General features: G+C 51.3%; 9 protein-coding genes across 9 annotated transcripts; 6 read left to right on the top strand and 3 right to left on the bottom strand.

Moving 5' to 3' along the window:
• Positions 1 to 948: 948 nt before the first annotated feature.
• NEUTE1DRAFT_145598 (uncharacterized protein) lies at positions 949 to 2,726 on the top strand (the record flags this gene model as incomplete). The annotated part of the gene is made up of 3 exons (XM_009851545.1): positions 949 to 1,133; positions 1,367 to 1,540; positions 1,629 to 2,726. 3 exons carry the CDS (start codon positions 949 to 951, stop codon positions 2,470 to 2,472), a joined length of 1,203 nt encoding a protein of 400 aa, XP_009849847.1.
• A 212-nt stretch (positions 2,727 to 2,938) lies between these two features.
• NEUTE1DRAFT_116586 (uncharacterized protein) lies at positions 2,939 to 4,131 on the bottom strand (the record flags this gene model as incomplete). The annotated part of the gene is made up of 1 exon (XM_009851544.1): positions 2,939 to 4,131. One exon carries the CDS (start codon positions 3,879 to 3,881, stop codon positions 3,054 to 3,056), a length of 828 nt encoding a protein of 275 aa, XP_009849846.1.
• Positions 4,132 to 5,072: 941 nt separating this feature from the next.
• On the top strand, positions 5,073 to 6,658 carry NEUTE1DRAFT_61225 (uncharacterized protein; the record flags this gene model as incomplete). Its single annotated transcript, XM_009851543.1, has 4 exons — positions 5,073 to 5,819; positions 5,882 to 6,034; positions 6,088 to 6,442; positions 6,497 to 6,658. 4 exons carry the CDS (start codon positions 5,376 to 5,378, stop codon positions 6,526 to 6,528), a joined length of 984 nt encoding a protein of 327 aa, XP_009849845.1.
• A 3,351-nt stretch (positions 6,659 to 10,009) lies between these two features.
• NEUTE1DRAFT_40515 (uncharacterized protein) lies at positions 10,010 to 11,154 on the top strand (the record flags this gene model as incomplete). Its single annotated transcript, XM_009850555.1, has 3 exons — positions 10,010 to 10,276; positions 10,334 to 10,848; positions 10,911 to 11,154. 3 exons carry the CDS (start codon positions 10,010 to 10,012, stop codon positions 11,152 to 11,154), a joined length of 1,026 nt encoding a protein of 341 aa, XP_009848857.1.
• Positions 11,155 to 12,904: 1,750 nt separating this feature from the next.
• NEUTE1DRAFT_33990 (conidiation-specific protein con-10) lies at positions 12,905 to 13,270 on the top strand (the record flags this gene model as incomplete). Its single annotated transcript, XM_009850414.1, has 3 exons — positions 12,905 to 12,939; positions 13,010 to 13,097; positions 13,172 to 13,270. Coding segments are annotated over 3 exons (222 nt in total), but the record flags the coding sequence as incomplete, so codon positions are not given.
• Positions 13,271 to 13,639: 369 nt separating this feature from the next.
• NEUTE1DRAFT_109121 (uncharacterized protein) lies at positions 13,640 to 15,759 on the bottom strand (the record flags this gene model as incomplete). The annotated part of the gene is made up of 4 exons (XM_009851542.1): positions 13,640 to 13,977; positions 14,155 to 15,109; positions 15,462 to 15,512; positions 15,661 to 15,759. 4 exons carry the CDS (start codon positions 15,757 to 15,759, stop codon positions 13,640 to 13,642), a joined length of 1,443 nt encoding a protein of 480 aa, XP_009849844.1.
• A 1,510-nt stretch (positions 15,760 to 17,269) lies between these two features.
• NEUTE1DRAFT_99791 (uncharacterized protein) lies at positions 17,270 to 18,457 on the top strand (the record flags this gene model as incomplete). The annotated part of the gene is made up of 4 exons (XM_009851541.1): positions 17,270 to 17,392; positions 17,464 to 17,652; positions 17,711 to 18,235; positions 18,314 to 18,457. 4 exons carry the CDS (start codon positions 17,270 to 17,272, stop codon positions 18,455 to 18,457), a joined length of 981 nt encoding a protein of 326 aa, XP_009849843.1.
• A 1,868-nt stretch (positions 18,458 to 20,325) lies between these two features.
• Positions 20,326 to 20,935, top strand: NEUTE1DRAFT_121394 (uncharacterized protein; the record flags this gene model as incomplete). Its single annotated transcript, XM_009851540.1, has 1 exon — positions 20,326 to 20,935. The coding sequence occupies one exon, from the start codon at positions 20,326 to 20,328 to the stop codon at positions 20,833 to 20,835; it is 510 nt and encodes a 169-aa protein (XP_009849842.1).
• An 897-nt stretch (positions 20,936 to 21,832) lies between these two features.
• NEUTE1DRAFT_128956 (uncharacterized protein) lies at positions 21,833 to 25,848 on the bottom strand (the record flags this gene model as incomplete). Its single annotated transcript, XM_009851539.1, has 11 exons — positions 21,833 to 23,082; positions 23,139 to 23,276; positions 23,336 to 24,011; positions 24,071 to 24,405; positions 24,671 to 24,695; positions 24,778 to 24,807; positions 24,897 to 24,953; positions 25,016 to 25,118; positions 25,384 to 25,437; positions 25,547 to 25,599; positions 25,763 to 25,848. 11 exons carry the CDS (start codon positions 25,769 to 25,771, stop codon positions 21,833 to 21,835), a joined length of 2,730 nt encoding a protein of 909 aa, XP_009849841.1.
• Between the last annotated feature and the right edge of the window lie 152 nt (positions 25,849 to 26,000).

Below are 26,000 nucleotides of genomic sequence, written 5' to 3'. Positions count from 1 at the left end.
TGCACTTCCTGATGTCTCAACCTTCCAAATGTTCGGGATTGGAGATGCTGCCGAGCTCGGACAGGTAGTCCGTCGGAGTATATTGATGGCCCGAAAGCTGAGACTAACAGGGGGTACAGCGGAGTCATGAACCCTGCCGGATTGGCGGACACGGCGGCCAAGGCGGGTCAGTCAGCGGGTCGTGGAGGGTCGTAGAGCGGCCGTCGCAGGCGTGTTGAGAGGTGTCGTTGAGGGGAGGTTGGCCCCCGGGGACCTGGGGACACTGGGGTGTTCGCTAGGATTGGATCTTTGGAGAACTTGAGGATCATAGGTGCCCCGGTTGGAGCCGGAGTCAGGGAAATTACCAAGCATCGACAGATCTGGGGATTCGGAACCGACGCAGATACTAGCAAGCCCTGAGACGAAACCGCACTAGGAAGATCTCTTTTTTTTTCTCTTTGCTTTTCTTCTCTTTCTCTTTTTCTTTTTTTCTTTTTTACGTCGTTGGCGTTAGAGGCTTTTCTCACCTATTCTCGATCTGACGTTTTTCTTGCTGTGCGGTCAGCGGTATTTCTTACTGGCGTTGAGCTACTGCACACTAAGTCCAGTTCGTCTGGTCTGCAGTCTTCCGTCATCTCTTCTGTTCTCTGACAAAACTCTTGCTTGGAATTATCTTTTTTGACTACCGACCTACAAACGATCTATAACCTCTTCCCGCTTCGTCCGGACGGGTTCTTTTTGCTTTGATCTTAATACGATACCCCCCAAAAAATAATTACTAGACAACATCACCTCCAACCGGCAATCTCCAAACGCCCGTTTCCCCAACTTACGCATCGGACGAATCGTGCATCATCAAAGTCGGTCTGGTCCAACTTTATAACGATCCCCAGGAAAAAAAAGACTGTTACGATACGACGCGACACAAAGAAGGAAGAAGATATTAGGATATAATCATAGACAAACAAAATGACCGCTGATTCAATCGCCGATGCCTCTGCCGCTAGCGGCACCGAAGTTGGCTACCCCAATGGCCATCTTGGACACCTCAAGCCGGAAGAGCAGGAAGCGCTTAAGAGCTTCAAGACCAACCTGGCAGAAAAGGGATATTACAAGCCGGGGCCGCCGGCTTCGCATGACGACCAGACACTGCTGTATGTTTTCAATCTCCTCCCCTGTTGGACAGATCAAGTGTATCCCGGGACCAATCCGTGTTGCGCCGCGACTGCGACTGCGTCTGCAACTGCAACTGCATGTTCTCCCGCTATGCGCCAATGCAAGGATCCGGATCTCAGGGGAATAAGTGGTGACGGTGGTGGACGACAAGAACAAAGTGCAGAATTCATTGGGTTGGATCGGAAAGCTAACAGTTGTATGCCGTACACAGACGATACTTGCGCGCCCGGAGATGGAACGTGGTTGATGCGTTTAAGCAATTCAAGGAGACGGAGGATTGGCGCAAGGCGAACGACCTCAACGTTTTGTACGACACCATCGACTTGGAGGCGTACGAGGCCAGCAGACGGTTGTACCCCCAATGGACGGGCAGAAGAGATAGGAGGTTAGTATTAAACCAAATCTTGACCCCAGTATTTCACACTTGGAGAAAAGGGTCATGTATATGCTGACTTGTTGATTCACGAAAACAGAGGCATCCCCCTTTACCTCTTCGAGATCCGCCACCTCGACTCCAAGACCGTCTCGGCCTACGAAAAAGCCGCCGAAACGAACCCCTCCAAGGCCGTCACTGACGGCCAGACCTCTCCCAAGCTCCTGCGCCTCTTCGCTTTGTACGAGAACCTGACCCGCTTCGCCCAACCCTTGTGCACCGAGCTCCCCGACCGCCCGCACGCCACCACCACACCCATCACTTTGTCCACCAACATTGTCGACGTCTCGGGCGTTTCGCTCCGCCAGTTCTGGAACCTCAAGTCGCACATGCAAGCGGCCTCGCAGCTGGCCACAGCACATTACCCGGAAACCTTGGACCGTATCTTCATCATCGGCGCGCCTTACTTTTTCAGTACGGTGTGGGGCTGGATCAAGCGCTGGTTCGACCCTATCACCGTGTCCAAGATTTTCATCCTTGGGCCCTCGGAGGTCAAGGCTACGCTGGAGGAGTTTATCGACCCGAAGAATATCCCCAAGCAGTACGGTGGTGAGCTCGACTTTACGTGGGGTGATCAACCGAAAACGGATCCCTACATCAAGGAGACGGTGAAGTGGGAGAACGGACTAAAGGACTTTCCCGAGGGGCCCAAGTACTGGAGGCCGACGGCTGATGGGACAAGAGTGGAGTGTGTCGCGGTGGGGAGTGAGGGGGGCAAGCAGAGGATGCTTAGTGTGGGGACTCTTGAGAGAGTTTGCAATGTGAAGAAGGTGGATGGGGACGCTTTGGCCGAGGGGGTCAAGGGCTTGAGCGTTGGCGATGCTGAGAAGAATGAGGTTGTTGAGACGGGGAAGGAGGCTACGGTTCCTGTGGTCTCGGCTTAAGGTTCGCGTTTTAATAAGAGTGGGAATTCTTTTTCTCAAGTGGTGAGCCTTTGAGCGGTTGGGGATTTTTGGTTATATACAGAGATACCTTGGAAATTTCTCTTCTCAGCTTTGGCTAGCTCTACCAAGTCCGGGGCTTTTGTGTACCTCTGGTTGGAAAACATACACAACTTGTACAAACAAGCATAATATACAGTATAAAGCGGGTTCATAGCTCGGCACATCTGCAAATTCTTAAGCACGGATAGATCTCGCGCAACGTGATCTGTGTTCTCCCTTCGTATATCCATATCTAGCACTCAGAAGTTAGTCCCGCTCACCCGAACACATAGATACATGTACCCCAGATTCTAAATGTAGACCACGGATCGAGCCTGGGCCCTGGATGATGGCATCCTCCACCACCCCCGCTGGTTAGTACAGGAACAGGAACATCACGGACAAGTATTGAATGCCGTTAGGTACGACAAAGCCATTTGATGTGTGAGATTGAGCTTTTGATGTGCCTTCTATAAGTCATCTAGAATCCCCATCTATACTCCCCTGATCTCGCGCAACTCCATATAATCCAACACTCTATTTTACGCAATCCCCCTGTTAGCCCTCCATTTTTGTATTCCCTTCTCCAGCTCCTCCCAATCCAGCCCGTCCCTGATCAACTGCATCGTAACCCCCACCCTCTCCACCTCCAAGTTAGGCCTCTCGTCATCAAAGAACAGCATCTCCTCGTACGGTATCGCCGTCCGTTTTTGAATGACCTCAAAGTGCCTCAACTTTGTCCCCTCATAGATCTCCAGTCCACCATCAAACAACTCGATCGTCTTGCGCCCCTTTTCATTCGTCAACCCCCCTCCTGACCCTGACCCTGACCCTGACCCTGATCCTTTTGTCTTTGTCTTTGTCTTCTTTCCACTGTCCTCCTCCCCCTCCTCATCTCCATTACCATCAGCAGCCCCCGCCGCCCCCTTTGTCGCAGGACTCCGTCTAAACCCCTCCACACTCGTCGGCAGTCCCCCCGGAATCCTCAACATCTTCAACATCTCCCTACACAAATCGCCCACGGGACTTTTGCTTGCGACAGCCAGCTTCACGCCCGCCACTTGCAACAAGTGCAAGATGATGGGGACGTGCTTGTAGAAAGAAAAGTTCTCGCCGTTGCGGTCGCTCAAAACGGAGCCGCTTAGAGCCCGGAGCGGAGGCCACGGGTGGCAGTCGCTGTAGAAGGGCCAGAGCGTGTAGTCGAGGTCGAGGACGACGAGCGAGGGGAGCGGGAGGCCGTCGGTGAGGAAGGGTGGGAGACCGTCATTTTGGGGGTAGGGAGTTAGGAGGTTGGTGGTGGAGTGCGACGAGGAGGAGGAGGAGGACGCGGGGGCGTAGACGTTTCTGGATTTGGAGAGTTTGCGTGGCATTTTTTGGGGGGGGATACGTAGGTATAGTCTCTGATGGTGGTTGACTTGGCTCGTGATAGGTACAGGATGGATTGGAGCAGTGACTGCGACGGTGATGCAGGTGCGGTTGTTGATGTCCTGCAGTGGGCGGATCACGGAACTCGCGCCGAACTGTCAGGTAGGTATGTGTTGGAGATCTCGGCGCAGAGGGGCGAGAGCGATAGGAGATCCGATGGGGCGTCCCGAGGCTAGGTAACGATAACGAGGTCTGTTCAATTTGGTTGTGTTGGTCACGAGTTGCTGACAATTGCTGACTGAAAACGAATGGAATTCGCGGGAGGTGAAGTTGAATGGATGTATCGCTGAAGTGTGCCAATGGCAACAAGCTATCAGGGCCCGAATGTGTCACTGATTGACGTCCAATCTTTCCCCCGAATTCTAATGACGGAGTTGACCCCACTTGGCCTCCCCGACAGGGCGGTGAAGGTACCTAGAGGTAGCTAGCTCAACTACACTGCAGTGGCCCCTGGCCCCCCGGGTTGCCGGGCCCCTCTCCCCGCAAGCTGACCGCGACCTGAGTAAGGCGGGGAATTGGTAGGGTTAGGGTAATACCCCGAGGACAGGTGAAGCTTGGTGTTCTACCTTTATGACGTTTTCTTCCATTTCTCCAATTCCTCTCAACCATGTCGAATTTCCTTCAGCGCAATGGTCTTTCATTCGTATCAGCCGAGTGGCTGTCTGCGGTTCGTCTGATGATAATGCTGCTGCTTTCGCCCCTTTCCCGCTTCCCCTGACTCCAATTGCCCAGTGCGTCCGACATGCTATGACTTATGTCCAGACATGCAATGACATGCCGTCGAACTGCCTCACCCGCCACAATCAGCCTGGAGTTGCAGAGCTGCTGTCAGAATTGCTTCCGGGGTTGAAGCCCTTTGATGGTTCGACAAGACCAATATTTAAGATTATCCGGCACCCGCCATTGGACGATCGCGCTCTTCGTCGTCAGCAGGGACATTCACCGCGTGAGAGATACGGCCTGTACTACAGTACACAACATTAAGCTAGCATCGTGGAGTACAGAATGTCTTGGTGGCATTGACCGATCTTCAACTGCCGTCCGTCACTGCTGGTACCGCATCTGGATTTACCCCACCGCGAAACCGATTCCGCGTGAACACCAACAGCGCACTATGAGCAGGTGAGGTTGTCTTCACAGAATCCATGGGGGACACAGCATCCATTGTGGGCTGATCGATGATCGTCGGGCACTCCTACCTCAGGTCTGTCCCGAGTCTTAGTGTCGGCTCCCAGATCAAAGCCCGTAGCTTCATTCTTCTTATACTCACCACGAGTCCCCTCTTTGGGGTTTCACCGTCATATCTTCATCCCTCCTTTCCTCCAAAGTCCAGACTCATTGTCAAGTCGTCAAGCTTCATCGTGACTTTCAACATCGCAGACGTTATTACCTAGACCGAATCTCTCCTATACTTATATTATCATAATCGCAGTGATATCATGGCTTCCGGACTCTCGGCCACGCCGCTCAAGAAGATCAACTTGGTGCGCATCGCCCATGTGTATTATAAGCACAAGAACATCAACGAAGCCAAGAAATTTGCCGAAGACTTCGGTTTCGCGCAGACTGCCGAGGTTGGCAAGAAGACATACTACCGCGGTTATGGCACCGAGCCCTTCGTTATTTGCCTCGAGGCATCGAATGAGGACGAGTTTGGTGGTGCAGCCTTCGTCGTTGAATCCATGGAGGACCTGATGCAGGCGGCCAAGACACTTCCTAGCGAATGCAAAGCCACTGAGATATACGACCTTTCAGATGCCCCTGGTGGTGGAAAATGTGTCACATTTTATGACCCTGTCGACGGGTTCCCCTTCCATCTTGTCTACGGCCAAACGCCGGTGGAGGCGCGAGATGTTGACTTCCCCATTGTGCGGTTCAACTTTGTAAGTCGGGTTCTCATACGACACCCATAGGGATTGGCTTGCTAACTCGTCATGACTGCCAGCCTAAGGAGAAGAATCGCGGAGCCAACGAGTTCCAACGCTTCAAGAAGCGACCAGCACCAGTGCATAAGCTGGGCCACTTTGGCGTGTGTGTAACCGACTTTGCCAAGTGCTACGACTTCTACACCAAATACTTCAACTTCTTCCCTAGTGAGGTATGCATGCCAGCCTTTGTTCGATCTCGAACCCAATATTGACACATACCTAGCTTGTCCATAACGATGAAGGTGTCAACAAGACTGTCTTTTTCAGACTCAATCGCGGAAACGACCTTGTGGACCACCACTGCTTCTTCTTCTTTGAAGGTCCCAAGATGCACGTCCACCACTCGTCCTTCGAGACGCACGACTTTGATACTCAGGTGCTCGGTCACGACTGGCTCCGCCATCAAGGTTACAAGAACTGTTGGGGTGTTGGACGACACGTGATGGGCAGCCAGATTTTTGATTACTGGTTCGACCCATCCGGTTTTATTCTCGAACACTATGTGGATGGTGATCTCCTCGATATGAGAGAGCCCACACATAACACAAAGGCAGCTCCAGATAACCTGCACGTTTGGGGTAAGTCATACGATGAAATGTGTTGAAGGATTGAAGAAACTGACTTTTATCTAGGCCCCGAGGTCCCAGCCACTTTCCTGCAGTGAGCCCTTGGATTCATATAAGCGAGCGATATCTGACTAAGGCCCCTCAACGGTGTTTATAAAGTACACGTGTCAAAGCCCTTAAGCCTCTTAAAGTACCAACTAATATATAATGAACGCCTTTGTCAAACAACACGCATTTGAGATACTTTGTATAGGTCTCCACTATGACGACTGATATGGTTGAAACTTGACGCAGAAGATCCATTCACCGGGTGCATGTCTCGGCCAGGTTCTCCACGGAACGGAGCGAGGCGCCAACACGTGCAGTTGCGGAGGAACAGGGAACCTTTTGGTCACACAAGTTACAATATCTAGGAACAGGTCATGATTGACATTGAGACCACATTGAATTCGAGTCGCCAGTTCAAGGAATATCCTCCAAGAAGTGCAGCTGCGAACTACAGATTAGTAACTGACAACGGAGAAGTGGTAATGTCGTCTCTGTAATAAGACCAGCACCGGTGATCAGCGACACAAAAACGAGAAAAGAAGAACTGAAAACCAATTTTCCTCACAACAATAATTTCCAGATGTGGCAACAAACACTTTTTTTTTCTTACTTTCTCTCCCGAACTTTCGAAATGGCGGTATGAAGGGCGACTCTGCAGGTATGGAGGGAGAAAAAGGTGACACACGCAGGCTCGCAAGTCGTACTCTTTGAGTCGGGCAAACGCGTCTGCAAGATATTGAGTATTTATTTTCCCTTCTAACTTACGAAGTACAACACCACATAGCTACACCAACCTCCTCTCCTTTAGAAAGTATCTCGCCACCGACATCCTCATCAATATCATCCTCATCCTCCACTCCTCCGGCATCCCCTGGGATGAAGTCTTGCCCACCTTAGTTGAATACATCGAAGCGGCTTCGCAGCGAATAGACGACGCGACGGAGAAGTTAGATGAGATGACTAGGTACAACTCGGAGCTTAAGAAAGCCGCGGTCTAGTCCATCGACAGGATCAAGATCAACGTTGCGGGAAACATCGGATATTCGTTAGTGTTGAGTTCGATTCGATTACTTGCTTGCTGACAGAGTTCTTTTGGCTATTAGAATAAATGATGAAGTGAATGGCAGGATGGGGGCATAGAGGCACAGCTCGCTTCTCAAGAACTTGATTAGGAATGGGACGCTTGTGATTCACTTGTGAGCATGCATGGCGGGTATTGCCTTTTGTGGTGCTGGGATGTCAATAAGCACTCCAAGGCCTTTTCTTCTTCTTTTTAGGAGGGCATCAAGATGCAGAAACTTGAAAAAAAATGGAGAGTTGAGAAAGTGCATCCCGTTTTTTGATGAGTACAGGAAAAAAGGGATGACGATGAAGTGATCTTGTCGGACATGAGCACCGGTCCTATCGCAAGATCGCCAAATAACCCAAGAACATCGCCAAGTGGTGATAAAAAGCCGTAAAAAGAACAAAAATGAGAAAGCAAATAGTAAAAGGGCGAAGCCAGTCCATATTCAGTAGGAAATTCGCGAAAAAAAAGAGGTTGTTGATGGTCATCGTGCGACGTGGGCCTGATTCGAACAGACGCTCCCGAAGGAACAAGATTTCTAGTCTTGCGCATTAGACCACTCTGCCACCACGCCTAATGTTGTTATAGACTTGCTGGAATCTTGTAACTATATGGGTAAACGAAAGCAAAAACCTGTTCACCTTTACCACATGCCTTTTCAGCACAACATGATATTGAATATGCATAATGTTTCCTACATTACTACCAAGAGGCGTGGTGATACAGAATAAGTATTTATCGAACGATCAAAGGCGAAGACTATATACTTCGTGGTGTCTCGGACATAACTACAAAGTTAGGATTCCGTGCGCGAGTTCAATAAGTTATGCACACCTCCTTTTGCTCGCATCACATGGACTTTCTGCAGAACACGGCACATTACAAGAAACACCTGAGGGAACGGCAGGATGAGTGCGCATAAGCTGCTATCTTCTTGATCTCAGGAGCCTTGCTCGTACTAGAGACTGACAAACATAACCTTGTATGCCCAGGTCCCCTTGTCGATGGCGAGCATTGGCCTTGCGGCAAAGTGAATGTAGTGTACTCTTTTCCGAGCCAGACGATGATCGAATGATAACAGGCCTTGAGCTGGAAGAGGAAGCCAGGGAGAGCTGAGGGCGTCCTTATGCTTACTGAAGGGGCACTCGTCTGAAACTAAGGACACTGTAATAGGTAGAATCATATATACTAGGTCAATGCAAACTACCATTAGCTATCGACGTCAACAGCAGGAGAAGGAGGAGGCAATGATGGGATGCTGCAATTTTGACAGACAAACAAGCAATGGCTTGTGCAGCAAGCCTAGAAAGTATACTGAGCAACATGGATAGGGAAGTACTCGGCATTGAATATCGAATTGCATAGCAGCCTTGTGCGACATACGACACCCGTTCGGATAATTGTCCGTAGCCTATGGCCCATATGTGGACTTCAGCCTCAACGCCTTGGACCTGACAAGAGATCTCATCATCTGAAACGCCGCCTGAGTCAATGAATCTTGGCAATCGGGCTCTGCGTCCGGCTAGATAGACAGCGTCCCACTGATACAGACTTGGTAGGCTGCCACAGTTGCCAAGTTTTTATATCGATTATTCTTTGAATTTCCAAGGACAGTCTTCAAGGGCGCTTTCTGTCTCAGCATCGGGAGATATGACGCCCGTGGTTCGTATACCAATGGTTCGGCACTAAGGCGCTGAATTTGACTCGGAGATATTGACGTCTGCCCCCTTATGAGAGGAGACTGAGTGAAAGAGGCCCAATACTACCACCACAGTTGCGGTTAGCTGCCGAGACTTATCGGCCAACACCGAGATATTGGCCCATAAGGGCAACAACACGGCCTGTCGATGGCTTGCAACCATTGGCATCCCCGATTGCCATTCCTGCACCACCGCATATTTTCATTCAAACCGGACTCTCTTACTCCCTTCACAGTCTAGCAGATCTGGAAGTACCTGCATGTAAGGCGGCCAGCGGGGCTGGTAAGCTGAACACACCATTCGGAGCGGCTGGCAAGTCTGGCATGCCCGATCGACAGCACATGTACTAGACTATCTTAAGCCTAGTTCCGTGTTCAGAAACATCAGGTTTGAATGCGAATCAGTAGTACATTGATGTTCATTCACCGGATTCTAAACCGATCAGCTAATTCTTGGCGGAGCGGAGTTCATCGCGGGCGTAGAAACAAGGTTGATGTCACCCGTAAATGGAAATCGTGCTTCGCTCACGGCGTTCCTCCAAGATAGGGTGAAGAGGTCCGTTGGCTGTGATGGTTTGCGCTGGTGTGTGTCAACGCCTAGTGATACTGGTGACCCAACTCCCATCCCAATGACAAAGCAAGGCATATAAGAAGGACTGGGCATCACCAACAGCGCAACGGCGGCAGAGACGAAGCCCTAGCTCGACAAGCAGCCTTCATACCCCGACCAAAAGTTACATTTGTCGTACTGTAACCTCCTCGCAAAATGCTCCAGGCTCATTTCTTCGCCCTGCTGCTTGCAGCCGTTGCACCGGCTGTTTTGGCGGACGGTCCCCCGGAATCGATGGGCGAGAAGTTTAGCGGCCTCAACGTCCTGGATGCGAACGGCGGACTTCAAAGTTTGACCCCGGCACCCTACACCATAAGTCAATGGCCTTGGGGTACTGTACCCAAGCTGTGCTATGACACGTCTGTCAACAATAAGTACTGCAACCCGTACGATCTCGAAGTATACGATGTCAGATACTCGGATGTAGGTAAAAGACTTGCCTCGGATTCGGAATCTGTGCTTACCTTAACTTGACAATAGTGCCCCATTCCCACCACCGTCTGCCGATGCAAGAACTCGCCCATGGCCATCGACACCATTGCGCAGCGTGTCGGTCAACTCCCTGTCAAGGCTCGCCAGTATAATGGCTATGTCTCCAGCTTTGCGGGAGACATGTGCTCAGCCTACAGCGATAGCTTCAACAACTACTTCTTTGGCGACTGCGGCAATTCCGAGTCCGTCTTCTTCCATGAGCTCAGCCACAACCTTGACCGTCACGTTGCCGGGGCGTCCATCAACGATTGGTACTCCCTTTCGCAAGACTGGAAGGATACCGTTGCCAAGGACACTTGCGTCGCAGACCACTATTCCAAGGCCAGCTGGCTCGAGGCATATGCCCAGGTGGGAGTCATGGCTGGATACGATGCTACGGTACAGTCTATCTATACCCAGAATGTCGGCTGTATGATCAATCAGGTCAAGAAGGTGGTTGGACAGTTGAACAGTGTCTGGCGTAAGCAGCCTGGACAGATGTGCGATCGTTACTGGATCAAGGAGTAAGTTCTTCTCAACAACACCCATTTGCTTGATGACCCTGTGCTGACCGGAATGTAAACAGTACCACGGTTTGCATGGGGCCTGATGCGGAAGCCAGTGGCCACTGTCAAGCATCCCATGCTGCTGTCGCGGCGGAGTCTGGTGGTGTAAATCCAGTGTTGCCGGACGGGCAGCAGAAGAAGCACGACGCCCTGGTCAAGGAGCTTCAGCGTCACGCCGAGGTCGCGGCCGGCATTTCTCCCGGGAAACCGGCGGCCGATAGGAAGACCAAGGGTAGTAAGAAGGGCACCAAGTTCAGGGTCTGAAGCGGGAACTATGATGGATTCCAGGTCCGCGAGGTGCGATTGACTGGGCTTTAGCTGTGACTTCAGAGTGTTGAGGAAGTTGCGAAACCTCAGTTGTGAGCGACGTCATCAAACCGTCTCCTTTTGGGATGATGATAACCTTTTATTTCTGGATAACTGGGATAGGTTAGGCTGTCTTTGTCGATAGACTAGGTAATAATTGATTTGATGCTTGTTCGATGCTTTGGTGTCGCTTGTGGTTGCGAGGTAGTCGGCAGGTTTGTGGGGATAGACGGGAGACGCCCACTCGCACCCAGGGCAATGAATAACGAAGGCCGATGGCTTTTTCCATGTGGGAAATACACAAGTCTGACTTTGTCCACTTGTTTGTCTTCAAGCGGGGTTACGATTTCTGTCAAGCCCTTTGCTCCTTTCTTCCGAGAACAAAGGAAGTTTCCGATCCAGATCGCCAACATCCGAAAAGGAAGGAATGGTTCGATCGATGTACCTTGACGGCTCAGCCATCGATCTGATCTGCATTTCCCACTCTGGATTCCAGGGGAAGGGTCATCGATGGAAACGAGATCGAAGCCCATTGAATATTTGAGTTTGTCGTCTATCCCCCCTTTACATATTGTAGCCATATGGATAAGTGCATGAGACGTTGTTCTGGAGCAGTTGTTCGGCCAGCTGTAGACTAACCGTCTGGTATATGCTGAATGAGGAATCTATCGAGTCCGGCCGATGATTCGAGCCGCAACTTCATCATCACTTGGCTTGTCAGGAAATTTCACAATACTAAACCCGCCGCGTGGGCCTTTGCTGGTTTCGCACGTCGATGTGCCTAAATCGACGTCCAAAGTCAGATCAATCGATTACGAAGTGGCTGAGCGGTTGTGGAAGCTCCCAAACAAACAAACAAACAAACAAACAAACATTAGGTATGAACCGACAAAGTAATGCGACTCGCCGTGCCGGAAAAACTACTGTCCTTATGTTACAAATCGAGTGAAGAATGCAAACCAAAGAAGTGAAATGGTGACGAGCTGATTATGAAATTTAGCTGGCTGAAAGATTTGGGGCTGACAGGCACGGCGATGCCGCTGTGGGGTTAGTGTGGGGCCCAGGGAGCTTATTCCCCGCGTGATGACGCTTACACAGGAGACTAGCGCAGGGCCGTAGGTTAACCCGACCACTCACAAACGCCGCTTCTTGCCTTGACCCCGCTGTAGCCTGGAAGCTGCCGAAAGCAAAGAGTCTTGGCACCTCCAAATCGACCCGAATTGTTGACATTTCCAAATGCGGCAGGGAGCTTCCTCCTGCCTCGACCGCTGCATGAGATGGACAGGTTGGGATCGACGAGACGGATCGAAACCGATTTAGGTCGCTGTCAGAATCATTCTGTTGGTATACCGAATCCGATCTCTGCAGTGGGCATCATGTTGACATCACCATCTCTCATTTTGAACCGATTGCGAGATGCAAAGGGCTACGATACTATGCGGATGAGACGAAAACGAGCATTCAGTGGCAGATGGCATCTCATCATACAAACTGACATCACAAACTCACAATAGTCAGTCAGGTTGCTGGTTCACATCAGTTGTTTTTGTGTATATAAGGATCTCTTATCCTCCTCCCCATCGAACAATATCTTCTCCTCCATCAAGCAACTCATCAACAGATAACAGCATCTACTCAACAACTTCAACGCACAACTACACTAATACCAAATCACATTCTCCTAAACAACATCATCAACATGGCTGGCACTGGTAACGACAACCCCGGCAACTTCGCCAACCGGTATGTTTCCCATCATTATCTCCTCAACCACACTGCCAAGACACTTTGCTAACATAATCCATTTCTCCAGCCCCAAGGAAGAGGTTCAGGCCATCGCCTCCAAGGGTGGTCAGGCCAGCCACAGCGGTGGCTTTGCCAGCATGGATCCCGAGAAACAGGTATGTCTTTGATTTCCCCACCTCTTTGCAGTGAACCATGACTGAGCGTGGACTGACACATGAACCCAAAACAGCGCGAGATTGCTTCCAAGGGCGGTAAGGCCTCCAGCGGCAGCTTTGAGCCTGGCTCCGAAAAGGCCCGCGAGGCCGGTCGTAAGGGCGGCAAGGCTTCCGGTGGCACTGGTGCCGACGACGATGAGTAGAGGCCATCCACCTACTACTACGACTACCATCATCTGATTTTGACCTGGCGCACGGGATACGAATTAATGACTTTTGTCTTTGGATGACGGAACTGTAACAACAGCATGGGATATGACACGGGATCGCAATTGTGATTTATTTGGCTGGCGTGAGAAGGCGCACTCAGATAATTTTGCTTTAACTCGGTTATCATCTGTTCCTAGGCAATCGAATGCTTTGACAATTTGCCAAAAGACTTATACACTGTCATGTCGTGAAATAAAACATTCCCATGTGACACCGATTTATCCTGGACGGTTATTCTAACCCATCCCTCTCACTACTAGTGTAATAAGTACTCAATTCCAAAACCCGTTCTCCTCCAAAAACGTCTCCACAGCCACCCACGGCACCGCCCTCTTCACCATTGGCTCTTCCGGGTTCCAATCCACATGTACGCCCACCAGCACTCCAGTGTTCTGCTCAAAGATCGGCCCGCCGCTATGCCCCCAGTACGTCCAGCAATCATGCTGCATCGCGCCTGTGTCAGAATTATCCTGCGGGCTGTCTACCTTGTCCGGCGCAATCCCGAGGTATCGTCCAGAAGACAGCTGCAAGACCCGACGGTGTTCTGACCCGTACGCCTTAACGCCCGGCGGATCGTCTGGATGTTCGTCGGCTGGATGGCCGATTGCTACTAGAGGAGTATGAAGGGGTGGTTCTTTATGTGGTTTGCTTGATCCGCATCCGCGTGAGAGGGAGGGTGAGGGTAATTTGACACAGGAAAAGTTCCCCGCCCCCATCTCAATTCTCTTGCATGAGGAGGAATTCGTCATCTTTCCACTCGTAGTTTTCCCTCCAGCAGATAACCTACAACCCTCATCTAGGGCTTGAGCATGCGTAATCTTCAAAAGCGCCAAATCCCTTCCCAAATCCCACGCTATACACCTAGCAAATACGATCCTGGACCTCGACTTGGGAGGGATATTCGAACCTCCTCTCCTACACCCTCCTCCTCGTAATGTTGAACCCGAGTAGTTCTCCTTCCCCTTATCCTCCCCTTCCTTCCCCTCCACCGGCGCCGGCATAACTAGCCAAAACAACCTCCCTACCGTCTGCACCGTCTCAACCACACAATGCGCCGCCGTCAACAACAAACCATCCTCTCTAATACAGAACGCCGATCCAGCCTCCGATTGCGCAAACGCCAGAGTGGCATCTACCGTGTGGGCTTGATGTCGTCGAAAGGAGCGGGGGAGCACGAAGGGTTCATACTGGGAGAGGCTGGAAGCTTTTTTCAAGAGGAGGGCATGGGATGTAGGGGAAAGGCGGGTGTGATCAGACGTAATAGACGTGAGAGAGGAAGGGAGGGGTATGAGACCACGGGTGCGGAGGGTGAGCTTGCGGGTGTGAGAGGGGTGGGAGGTGGAGAGGTGGTGGAGGTGCGTAGTGATGGGGGTTGAAGGTGTTTGTCGAGGGGTTGGAGGGATCGGAGACTGGGGGGACGTACTACTACTGTGGTTGAAGGTTTGTTTCGTTGTTGGGGATAGTGAGTCCGAGTTACCTGAGGTGTTGGTGTTGGCGGTTCTGATTCTGGGTCGATACGAGCGCGGCAAGCGGCATTGTTTCGGCTTTTTCTTCGGGGTCGGTTGTTCGGCGATGGCGGTGATGCTTTGTAGTAACTCTTTGGCACATCGCTTGGTTCCTCGAGTAAGTACCTTTACCTGACCGGTACATGAACGCGCTTTCATCATCTTGTAGTGTAACAAGTGGGAAACCAAATTGTCCCACGAGATTTGATGAGCTGCACCGGTTGTCCTAGGATCAAACTAGACTATAGTACAGTAAACCTCCTTGGGAATTCTACTAGAAGTGAGGGGATGGGCCATTATCTACAGAAGAGCTCATCGACCAGCGAAGCAAAGGAAAACTGTGAGAGATGACGGATTTGACAATGGTCATTGTAAAGATCTCGACTGTATCACTTGATGCTCGTGTGCTGTTGTAAGTTGAATCGAGTCTTCCTTTCATCAAAGCCATTGTATCGTTCGAAAAGCATGTCTCTTTGTTCATTCCTGTGCTTCTCCTTTCAACCCAACTATCCCGCCGACAAAAGCTCGGAAAAATTCGATGAAAGAAAATATTATTAGGATCCTTTGAGGCGTCTTTGTCTGGGCTTACCAACGTGAGAATATCCTCAATTTCAAGAACAAGATCTCCCAGGTGATGAGCCTACATTGGCTGACAGAATGCAAAAGTTGAGAGCAGTCCTTTCTCATTCGGTCTTCGAGCGAGTGAACAAAGAAAGTTGAAGCCCCCTTCCCCTTGTGCTGCGCCTATGTTGCATAACGTATGGCATGACGATCTCCGTCATTGCTACCACTGCAGAATGGTGATCCTTCATCGCTCGATGATGGTAGCCTTGTGTGTTCGTGTCCAACTCTGCCTTTGACATCCTTGGGCCTTCGTACCAACACATGTTTCGAGGATACTTATGCTGCCCGTGGCATCATGGACACTTTCGGTCACGAATCTCGGAGCTTGCAAGAGCAGGTTTTGACTCATTTGAGGGCAATGCACCGGGATCTAGCCCTCCATCCCGCGAAGGTGGCCCGATATCCCGGTTGAGATCTGTTACCGATCAATGAGCGGCCAAGTTCTTCTTGGAAGACGGCTTCAACCTTATCGGTAGTTGAAGGGCGCGGTACCAAAACTTTAAATCCTTAACTTCATCAGATAAAGCACCGAAGAGCGGAAGCGCGCCAATCACTGTTCCTGACAAGAGGTCAAGGTCCTAAATCTTCCACCAGTTGCCTGCTGTGAACATGGAGGGCATCGAGGGCGTGTTCGGCGCACTTATAAGATGGGTGCTCGGAAGTGTCTCGGCAGGTGGGAAGCAAAGAACGTCGTCTAATGCTGGTTTGTCTATCAGTTCTGTGCCCCGAGTAGGACACATGCAACCTATCCTGAACGCCAAGATGGCACTAAAGTATGTATAATACAGGGTCATGGTCAAGAATAGAGGATCATTACTTAATTTGACATGTTCATGCGAACTTGTTGAAACGCCTGGACAAGTTGACCAGAGGTCTTGAGCTAACAAATAGACCAGCATCGGCCTGAACAAAAGGTCGCGTTTCAGAAAAGGCAGTCAGTCTCCCGCACCTCGGAAGTCGGAAGGTCCTGAACAGAAATGACTTTCTGAAGCTTTGACCCGCCAAGACTTTTTGAACCAACCACACCACGCCCACACAAGATAGTGGAGTAGTTCCGATTGCCAAGTTATCATCTCTAACGACGGCCTCGCCAGAAATGGCGAGAAACTGTTAAGGGACACACCAGGCAAGTGACAGGGGCCAGGCATTAGACCCATCCTGCCAATTTACTTCTTCGAAGTCCCAAACCACATTCCCCCAGATCTCCAGATTTCCATTTCTAAGCCCTACGGGTACACCGAGCACGCCCTGAACAGAGCCTAACGGGACGTCCGGAGAAATATCCTTCTGGAAAGGTAGTATGGTGACGTCTCGTGTCCCAAATAGGCGATTTCTTCGGACAGCTCCGAGCGGTGGGAGTGATTCTTCCTGGCACCCCGAACCAGGAGGCGACAAGGCATCGCGAGTAGCCTCAAACGACCCCTGGTGAGGTAGTATACAGTAATGTCTCGTGTCCCAAATAGGCAATGTTTCAAACAAGCTCCGAGCGAGTGGTTCTTCTTGGCACGTCAAACAGTGAGGAGGCAAGGCATGGCGAGGAGCTTCAAACAAGCCCTGGTTGTCATTCGCGCGCGTAGGTCAGGTGTTGTTTACCTCCTGAACAACACCTCAAATTTCGGCAGTTATTACCTTAATTCGATAAGTGAGGTTTGGTCGGAGCGGTTGCTGGGAACTCGTTGGTATAAAGATGTCAGCGATGGCCTGTGTCTGGAGTCAAAGCATCATCAGCCACTTCACAACAGAACCGGACTTAGCTGACATTAGACACTCACGATGAAAGCCTCCGCCTATCTCTCCTGGGCCTTCCTGCTGTCGCCCATCTGGGCCGCCCCAGCCGCGAACCCATGTGACATCAGGTCAACAGACACCAGCTTCACCGACTATGCCTATGTTTACGTGAGTCAGCCTTTCCTGCCGTACTTTTGTGCCTTGGAAAAGGCCAAGTTCAAGAACTGACAATCACCTAGTTCACAGGCGAAGGCACCTCCAACGGCGAGCAGATCTATATGGCTGTCAGCAACAACAATGATCCCACTCAATGGACAACGCTCAAGAATGGTCAACCCTTCCTGACCAGCAACGTCGGTACCAAGGGCATTCGCGACCCTTCATTGATCGCTGCTCCGGATAGAAGCAAGTTTTGGATCATTGCCACTGTACGTTTCTCACCATCCATCCTAGGCAGAACCCACAGCCACTAACACTCTGCACCAGGACCTCAAAGTCAACGGTCTGCCAGGCGGCTGGTCCAACACCGACATGCAAACCAAGGGCTCCAAGTCCATTGTCGTCTGGGAGACCACCGACCTGAAAACCTGGTCTGGCCCCCGGCTCGCCAAGGTATCCCCCGACAATGCCGGCATGACCTGGGCGCCCGATGCCATCTGGGACCCTGAGCGTAACGCCTACATGGTGTACTGGACTTCGAGCGTTCTCTCTACCGGCAACGGCATCTCGGCCGGCTGGAAGATCCTCCGATGCTATACCAATGATTTCGTGACCTTCACCGCGGCGGAAGAGTATCTCGTAGGATACGGCATGGATGTCACCATCACTGCCGGCGATAACGGAGCTTACTATATGATCACCAAGAACGGACCCAACGGATTGATCCAGGAGAACGTGTCGTACAACGGACTGTCGGGACAATGGAAGAAGGTCTCGGAGAACATTGGACAGGGCGATTTGCCATCTGGCGAAGGACCGTTGATCTTCAGGGACAACAAGGACAGCAACAAGGTGCGTGCGCTTGGCTATACTTGTTTGTTGACATGTTGACTGTTCCGTTGGTCGTGCTAACTCGTTGTCATTTGACAGTGGCATCTCTGGATCGACAACAACACCAAGGGAACCGGATATATGCCGTTCGAGACTACCGACATTGCCACCGGTCACTATACCAAGACGCAGAACTACAAGCTCCCGGCCAACCCACGCCACGGATACGTGATTCCCATGTGAGTTTCGCCCTGATCTGTGACAGAGAAGAGAGTCATGGTAGCTGACCAAAGCCATCTTCGATGCAGCACCACCGCCGAAAGAACTGCCTTGTTGTCCGCCTAAGTTCGAACCGACCGCCAGATCGTACACGGTTCGTATAAGTAAGGTCTGGTTAAAAGGCTTCGTATGGACTAGCACAAGAGGTTGTAGGGGTCATGGCGGTGCCAGACATGCACCAGATCACATGCTTACCGTTGGTTTTTCATCCCATGGTATCGCATATAAGACCTTGACTTCGACTCACGTGCAATGTAGTCTCTTCTTTTCTTGTACCTTTTTACCTTTTAGATTATACATCAACAACGTCATATGTTTGCGAGTGTCAACCGCTGGATCGACGTGAGCGACAGTACAGATTGGAATAGTTGTATCTGATGACCCTTTGGTGATATTGCATCCGACTTCGAGTGAATTGGAAGTGTCGATAGTCAAGTAGACGGCATCAGCATGTCGTCGTGTGTTGTTTGTTGGTTTCAAGAGTGGTTGCAAAAGGAAACAAAACGATGTGTCAGCGTCTCCTCTCCAGAATTCCATTCCCCCGCATAATGGAAATCCCAGGAGATGCAGATGGACCGTTGTGGGTCAAAGCGCAACCAATGACCACCGCTCTTTCACGGTCATGCAGCACTGTAACCAATGGACACCCTTTCATTACTGAACCCTGTGGAGAATGATCCGGGATTAACCGACCCGGACTCTCCGACTCCGTTGCGAAGGAATCCTGCTTAGATGTAGGTAATGTATGTAATGTAGTGTAGCATCTGAATAACGACCGTATATCTGCTAGCAAGCTGTCGATATCTGGTGAGTAATAGGCGTATGCACTAACACTTACACTCGAGGGCCTCCACAGGCAGCCGAGGAACATTTGCGTTCAAACGAGGTTGAGAAAGTCGGTCGGTCGGCTTTGGACGGCAGGAGGCAAGTAAAGGGAAGTCGTCGCTTGTTGTCGCTTGCCTGGCCGCCCAGAGATCCTCCTTCCGTCCGCCGCCCATTCCCCAGTTTCGATCCTTTCCATGCGATCGATCGCTTCTTGTCCATCCGTCATTCGTGCCTTTCCAGTTCCCAGCCCGGCCTTCGTCATACCTCAACTCGGCTTCCTCTCAGCTCTGCGCTTTCTTTTGTCTGCGTTACTCCACAGCTTTCTGCACTTTAGTATCTAATCAGCCCCTTGTTACCAGCGCGTTAAGCGATTCCCTTGAATGATCCGTCGAGCCGAAATAGTAGACTAGCATCGCGAGAACCTTGCTGTCCACCACCTACTGCAGCCGCCATTGACACTTCCAAGTTCCATCTTATACCATCACCAATATAAGCAGCTGTAAAGCGACAACTTCCCAACTTCCTATCCAACTCCAACCCCCAACGCGCTCAAAAGGGAAACTCTGCGGGGATCGTTCCATCCAAGCCAAGCCCAGCCCACCGCACGGCGCAACCTGGGGCTCCAAGGCCAAGGGCTCGGACACCAGGACCGACGTCAGGAATTACCCTACTACTTGAAAAGGGCAGGTCAAGAGGAGAGACATTGAAAGGGCTTGCAACGTGCAGGACGTCCTGCATCAGGTCGACAACTTGTCGCCATTTTCTGGCAGACCAACACATCCTGCCGCATCTCGGGCCTCTGGTTCGCCGGTCCAGCAATCGTTTCCGATAGCAGCCGCCTCGCTTCCCACAAACATTTCTCGTCCCACGCAAATCACCACAAACCGTAATATTCTAGGGACACACAACATATCCCTCACCTCCAAACCCTCATATCCGCCGTTTATACACAACATTCGGAAGTCGTGCCAGCGACGTTCTGGTTCCAAATTGGAATGCCATCCATCATGCCGTCCCAGCGTCCCTTTTTCCTGTCTACCTTCTTCGCCGCCTTCCGCCAACAACCACCTTCTTCGCTCTACAATGGTCAACAGCCCAACAAGAATGCCACAGCGACGGCGCCAGGCGGCGCGACTGCCCAAGCGAATCCCACGAACTCCGCTGGCACTGTAGCGACGCCGCGCACAATCACGACATCCTCGAGCAATCAAGCATCATCACCAAGCTCTCCGCCTGGGCGCGAAGGTGGTGTCATGGGACAACTTCCTCTATCACCGCGCTCGAATCACTCGGGCATACCCATTCCAGAAGGCAACCGACATCATCGTCATCACCATCACAACAGCAGGAGGAGAGGGAGTGACAGCAGCAGTGAGGGCTTCCGCGAGGTGTCCGGCGCAGAAAAACTATACATTGGGGGAAGGACAGCAACAGGCGAAGAAAAGTTCTTCAAATTAGGTGTTGTACGGCGGATTAGGAGTGGGGATAGGTTGAGCTTGGATCGGTTGAGTCTTTGAAAGAGAAAAGAGAAGGATGTCGACATCTTGTCCGCACCAATGAAAGCCTCCGTTGCCTTTCTTGGATCGCGCCATATAAGAACGTTTTCTTGCGACGGGGCAAAAAGCAACAGCAAAATACGACCACACACACACATAGCGACACGGATATAGCATGGGCATATGGGATAGACCTCGTCGAAGCAGTACACTGCAGAGTGGTCAGGACGTCCCAACAGAATGTTTTCAAAGGGGGCGTCAAAAGGTTTCTTCTTTTATCAGATATTCGAAGGTGGCGTTAGGTGAAGGGGCAAAGGAAAACATTATACTTGGAAACGGGGGGAATCAGCTACAATCACACTTTATGCTATGCTATATGTTGTCAAAATGCTATCGGCGTCTATAACAACACTTTGTATTTTAACCAGTCATCAAAAGCACCGTTAGAGGGTGTTGCAAGACTACAGTAAAAAAGCACAGTCCTGCCGTTTGGAATATCTTACTTTGGGAGAGGGATGATGTTTTTTTGTTCTGATTTTCTTTATTGTCGGTTCTCATGATCTCACGGAAATCAGGCTCACAGCGGCGCTTGACATCAGTCTGGAACAAAAATTCCTTGACATTCCGTCAAAAGGAGAAGGCAAACGATAAATCCAAGGGCGCGCGCCGCCAGCTTGTCATGCCTGTCGCTCCCTCTCCCGGTCCTTCCTCTTTCCCGGTCCTGCATATCATTCTAGCCGGGCCGCCCACTCCCGCCTGCCATCTGAACTCCTTGCCAGTCCCAACCGCGAGGACTCTATACGTCGCTGTCCACTCGCTACAGTACCTTTCCGTAATTCGTTGGTGTAATGGACAACATACCTGACGTGGAATGAAACCCGGTCTGCGTTACTCACCCAGGCTATGTGTGATTGCTTCTGGAATTCGGCTGACCTAACAACGGAGGCAGATAGATGCACCATCTCTGATGATGCACATACAAAAAGAATAACTATGTAGGACCAAGACAAGGAACAAATCACCACATGAACCTCTGTAACCGCCCGCCATCCAACATCTCCCCACTGGCAGTCTTCCAGTAGAACGGCTTGAAGAGGAACATGTACATGGTCCCAATGTTGATGGCTAGGAACCAGACCGTCTCCAAGGCCAACGCCGCGTCGGTTCTGCGGATGATATTCCAGAGGAGCCCCTTTTTGTTATCGGTTTGTTGCTGTCGCGCCACAGGGGCAGCAGCATTGCCATCATCGTTGCCGCTGTCAGTGGTAGAAGACGCAAACGAAGAAGAAGAACCGGAAGAGATAAGAGACGAAGACAGCGGCATAGCAGGTACCAACAACCGATAAAACACCCACGGCAAGATAAAGTACCTTGGCTCGACCAGGGGCGCAGTGACGAGAGACAGGGTGGTGGTTAAAAGCCAGAGAAGAACAGTAGATGTGGGCGGGGAGGAAGTGGCGGGGCTAGGTTGGGTAGAGGAGAGGGAGAGGGTTGTGTAGGCGCCGCCGATGAGCCATTCTTCTTCTTCTTCCTCTTCTTTTTCCTTCTGCTTGTCCTTTGTCTTCTTGTGTTCGTCATTATTTATCCTCTTGGGGCCGTAAAAGTCCTGAGTAACAAAAGGTGATGCAGAAAACTCATCCCTCCACTTCAGCTTATTCTCCGTGATCTTCAGGTTCATCTCGCCCTCGAGATCTCGCAAAGGAGGATTATTCCCCTCGAGCCGTTTCCAGATGAGCCATCGCGACAAAGTGTAGGCCGCTACAAGGGCGAGGCGAACCGAAGAGGAGCGGAGGATGGTGTACCGGAAGATGTAGAAAATGTAGTGCCTGTTGTCGGCGAGGGTGAAGGGGTGGATGATTGTGTTGTAGTGGATGATGGCGGCGGAGAGGAGGATGGTAGCGAGGATGTAAAATGGGTAGTAGAGTTTGCGGGAGAGGACCAAGTCGAGGATGAAGCGGAAGCCTCGGCCTGGTGAGTTCGTGTCGGGGGAGAAGGAGGAGGAGGCGGGAGTTGGGCTTGATCTTTGGGGCGGTTTAGTTGTTGAGGATTTCTGGGATTTGATTAATGGGTTGGTAGATCTCCATGAAGAGCGGCCTGGGTCTTTGGTAGTTGTGTGTGAAGGCGTGGTAGATTTGGTGCGAGTGGTGAGACCTGCTAGGGTAGAAAGAACGCAAGGGATGAGAAGAGGGGCAGAGAAGAAGACAAAGAAGGGCCAGATGTAGAGCATCTGGGGGAGATGGATCGTGGCGATATGGTTGGATTTATCTCCTACAAGTTGGTTAGGATCCAGTGGTTCACCAATGTCGAGGTAAAGAGGGACAAACCAAGTACCACGCCCCCATTCCAAGCCACGAACCCAGCAAAGAGGCCCATGATGGTGATATGCGGCCACACCTGTCTCAACACCCTGAGCGGGTTGCAAAGAGCAGCGATGCCGATACTCAAGAGACACAACGCCCAATCTGTAGAGATAGCATCAGCATCATCCTCCTTCAGGTACAGGTAGAGCGGGTAGGCATACCATCAGGCCAGGCCATATCAACCGGTGGATCATGCACATCACCCACCGCATACCTCCTCAACCAAAAACCGAAGGAATCTCGGATGTTTTCTAAGACGAAGTCCGGAGTGTCATTCTTAGAAACAGGCTTTGGCTTCAGTCCCTTGACCACATGCGCAGCCTCCAGACCGCCCATGTACACCACCACCCAGAAAACATTCGTCTGCCTCATAAAGAGCGCGGCGACGCCCAAGACAACAGTCCAAAGACCATTGAGAAACCCCGGCTTCTCGGAATGAGAAGCCACCCGGTTTAAGTGGTTCCGGTATGCCACCAACATCACCAGAGTAGACGCGACGTCTGTGTAGTAGAGTCCCAAGAAGAAGAATATGACGGGGAACAGAGCAATGTTGATGGCGGTATGATAAGCGTAAAAGGAAACAGCACTCTTTTCTGTCCCAACCGCAGTCTGGGCCTCGATCCTTCGTCGACATGACAGAGCAAGGAGGGCTATGAGGAGGGTGGCGACGAGGTTGTTGGAGCGCAGAGAAGATGGAGTGCACTCGGCCAGACGCATGAGTTTGTGCCAACCTACGGAGAGGAGGTACAGTCCCGGGGGAGTGGTGATTTTGTTGTCCCACTCATGGTAGCGGCCTTCGCAGTATGTTTGGGCTTGGGGGATGTGGAAGACTTCGTCCTATTGCAGGTGGGATGTTAGTGACTGAACCTAGGCCGTAGCCAACGGGGGTTTCTTACCAGGTAAGGCTCAGGGGCATAGTGGTTTACGAGAGCTAGCCACGAGCGAGCAAAAAAGTAAATCAGAATAAAGCCGCCGGCTGTGATGAAGGAAGAGCCCTGGGATTTTGAGTTGCTTATTGTAGATTGGGTAAGCTTGGCTAGAAGAATTGAGATGGCCAGCCCTCTCAGCACCTCGTTGAACGTGGAGGTCTCCAGGAGGACACGTAGAGCATCCATCATGAAGAAATTGAGGATTGAAATGAGAAACGAGCGGACGTCATATCCTCGTGAACATAGGATGATATGACACAGTAAGGTAGAAGCCCGAATGATGAGGAGACGAAGCTTACTACCTACCTAGGTTTCCCTCTTACAAATTAATGTTGTAGTTGGCGTGGTTGTATGTACAAGTGTTAGTGATCCGGGACATCTCACTGGTGTTGAGAATGCGTCTTGGCAAGGAGCTGTTAATGACGACCCCACCCCCTAGAATAGAGGCCCAAGAGGGTCTGTGCGCATCATCCCATCATGAGCTACGGGACGTTTGATGTCAAAAACGTTCTAGAATTTGATGTCAAGCCGGGAACTCGTCTTTCAGATCTATGTGCACCCACATACTGTCGACTAGGAGGGGTACGATGGCCTGATGTGTAGTCGTCTATAATATACTGTATCTTATACAAGCCGTGTCATACGACAGGCGCGTGTCCAACCAGACAACATACAGCCCCAGCGCCCCAAAATCCCACCATGCCCTCCGTGGTATCAAAGAGATAATTTAGAACGGCTATCATGTGTTAGCTACAGTCTTACTGATATGCCGGAGAAATGTTATAAAACTCACGTTGTCAGAGGCAGGGATCTCGTTGACGAAGTACCTCTCGCCGAGGTAGGGGATGCGCTGTGTGTGGCTGTTAGTTAACTGATACCGATGCTCTCAGGACCAGGGGGTGCTCTTTGTACCTGGAGGACGTCTCTGCGGAGACGGGGAATGCCGGAAGCGTAGTAGACGACGGCGAAGAGGGCGACACCAGTCCAAGCAGCGGCCTGGGGGAGGCTATAGAGACTAGTTAGCCGTTGGTCACGGTTTTGGTCCGTTCCACGTCCTCTCAAGAACATGACCGCTCCTCCAAAGTCAAACGTGTGGCCCTCTCTTTCAGCATAACAGAACTGTTGCACCGATCCCTTATCCTTCGATCTTCCTGACCCATACTCCTGGGACTTTGAGGAATTGGTCCCTCCTCTGAAAGCTCCCCCAAAGCTCCCATCCCAAAGCCTCCATAGCTCCCAGCGACCTCCAAACCAAATCAATTCGCGGAAAGGTAACCTACATTCTGTAGAGTTGCTTGGGAGTGATGCCATCGATGTGAGGCTGGTACTGGTACCTAATTCCGACGCATCAGCAGCTTGTTCCTGAGCTGTTTTCCCGCCTGTACAAATCGTGCCGGTAGGCGGTCGCTGTGCGGGCGAGATCGTCGTTTGGTGGTCGCTTACTTAGGGCCGTAGGGGCTCTTGTACGCAGGGTACGCAGAGCGGAGGATGGAAGTCTGAATTCGCGAGGCTCGAAGTTAGCTCCATATTATTCTGTCGTCATGCGGTGATGATGTTCGGCGGGATTCAGCTAGCTGGGCATCGCTTGTCGCAACGTGGAAATGCGACGCTGTTCGAAGTGGAAAATCGGGGGCATATAGGGAGCTGCGTGGCACATACGGCGAACATCTTGGCTGTAGCGTCGAGATCGAGCAAGCTGGTGCTTCAATGGCTGCAACAAGATCTCGAACTAGGAGCTGGTTTTGGATGGTCCGCGATGCGCGAGATTCTTTGCCGGACGAAGCCGGGATCGCTTTGCGGCCTCAGGCACCAATCAGAAGCTTGATGATTCGCAGTTTGTTATATGGAGCCTTTGCCGGCCGGCAGCTTGAAGCCTGGGCCGACGGGAAGAGTGGAT

This window comes from Neurospora tetrasperma (assembly GCF_000213175.1).
Source record: "Neurospora tetrasperma FGSC 2508 unplaced genomic scaffold NEUTE1scaffold_2, whole genome shotgun sequence".
NCBI classification, from domain to species: Eukaryota; Fungi; Ascomycota; class Sordariomycetes; order Sordariales; family Sordariaceae; genus Neurospora; species Neurospora tetrasperma.
This window is presented reverse-complemented; position numbering and strand designations above follow the sequence as displayed.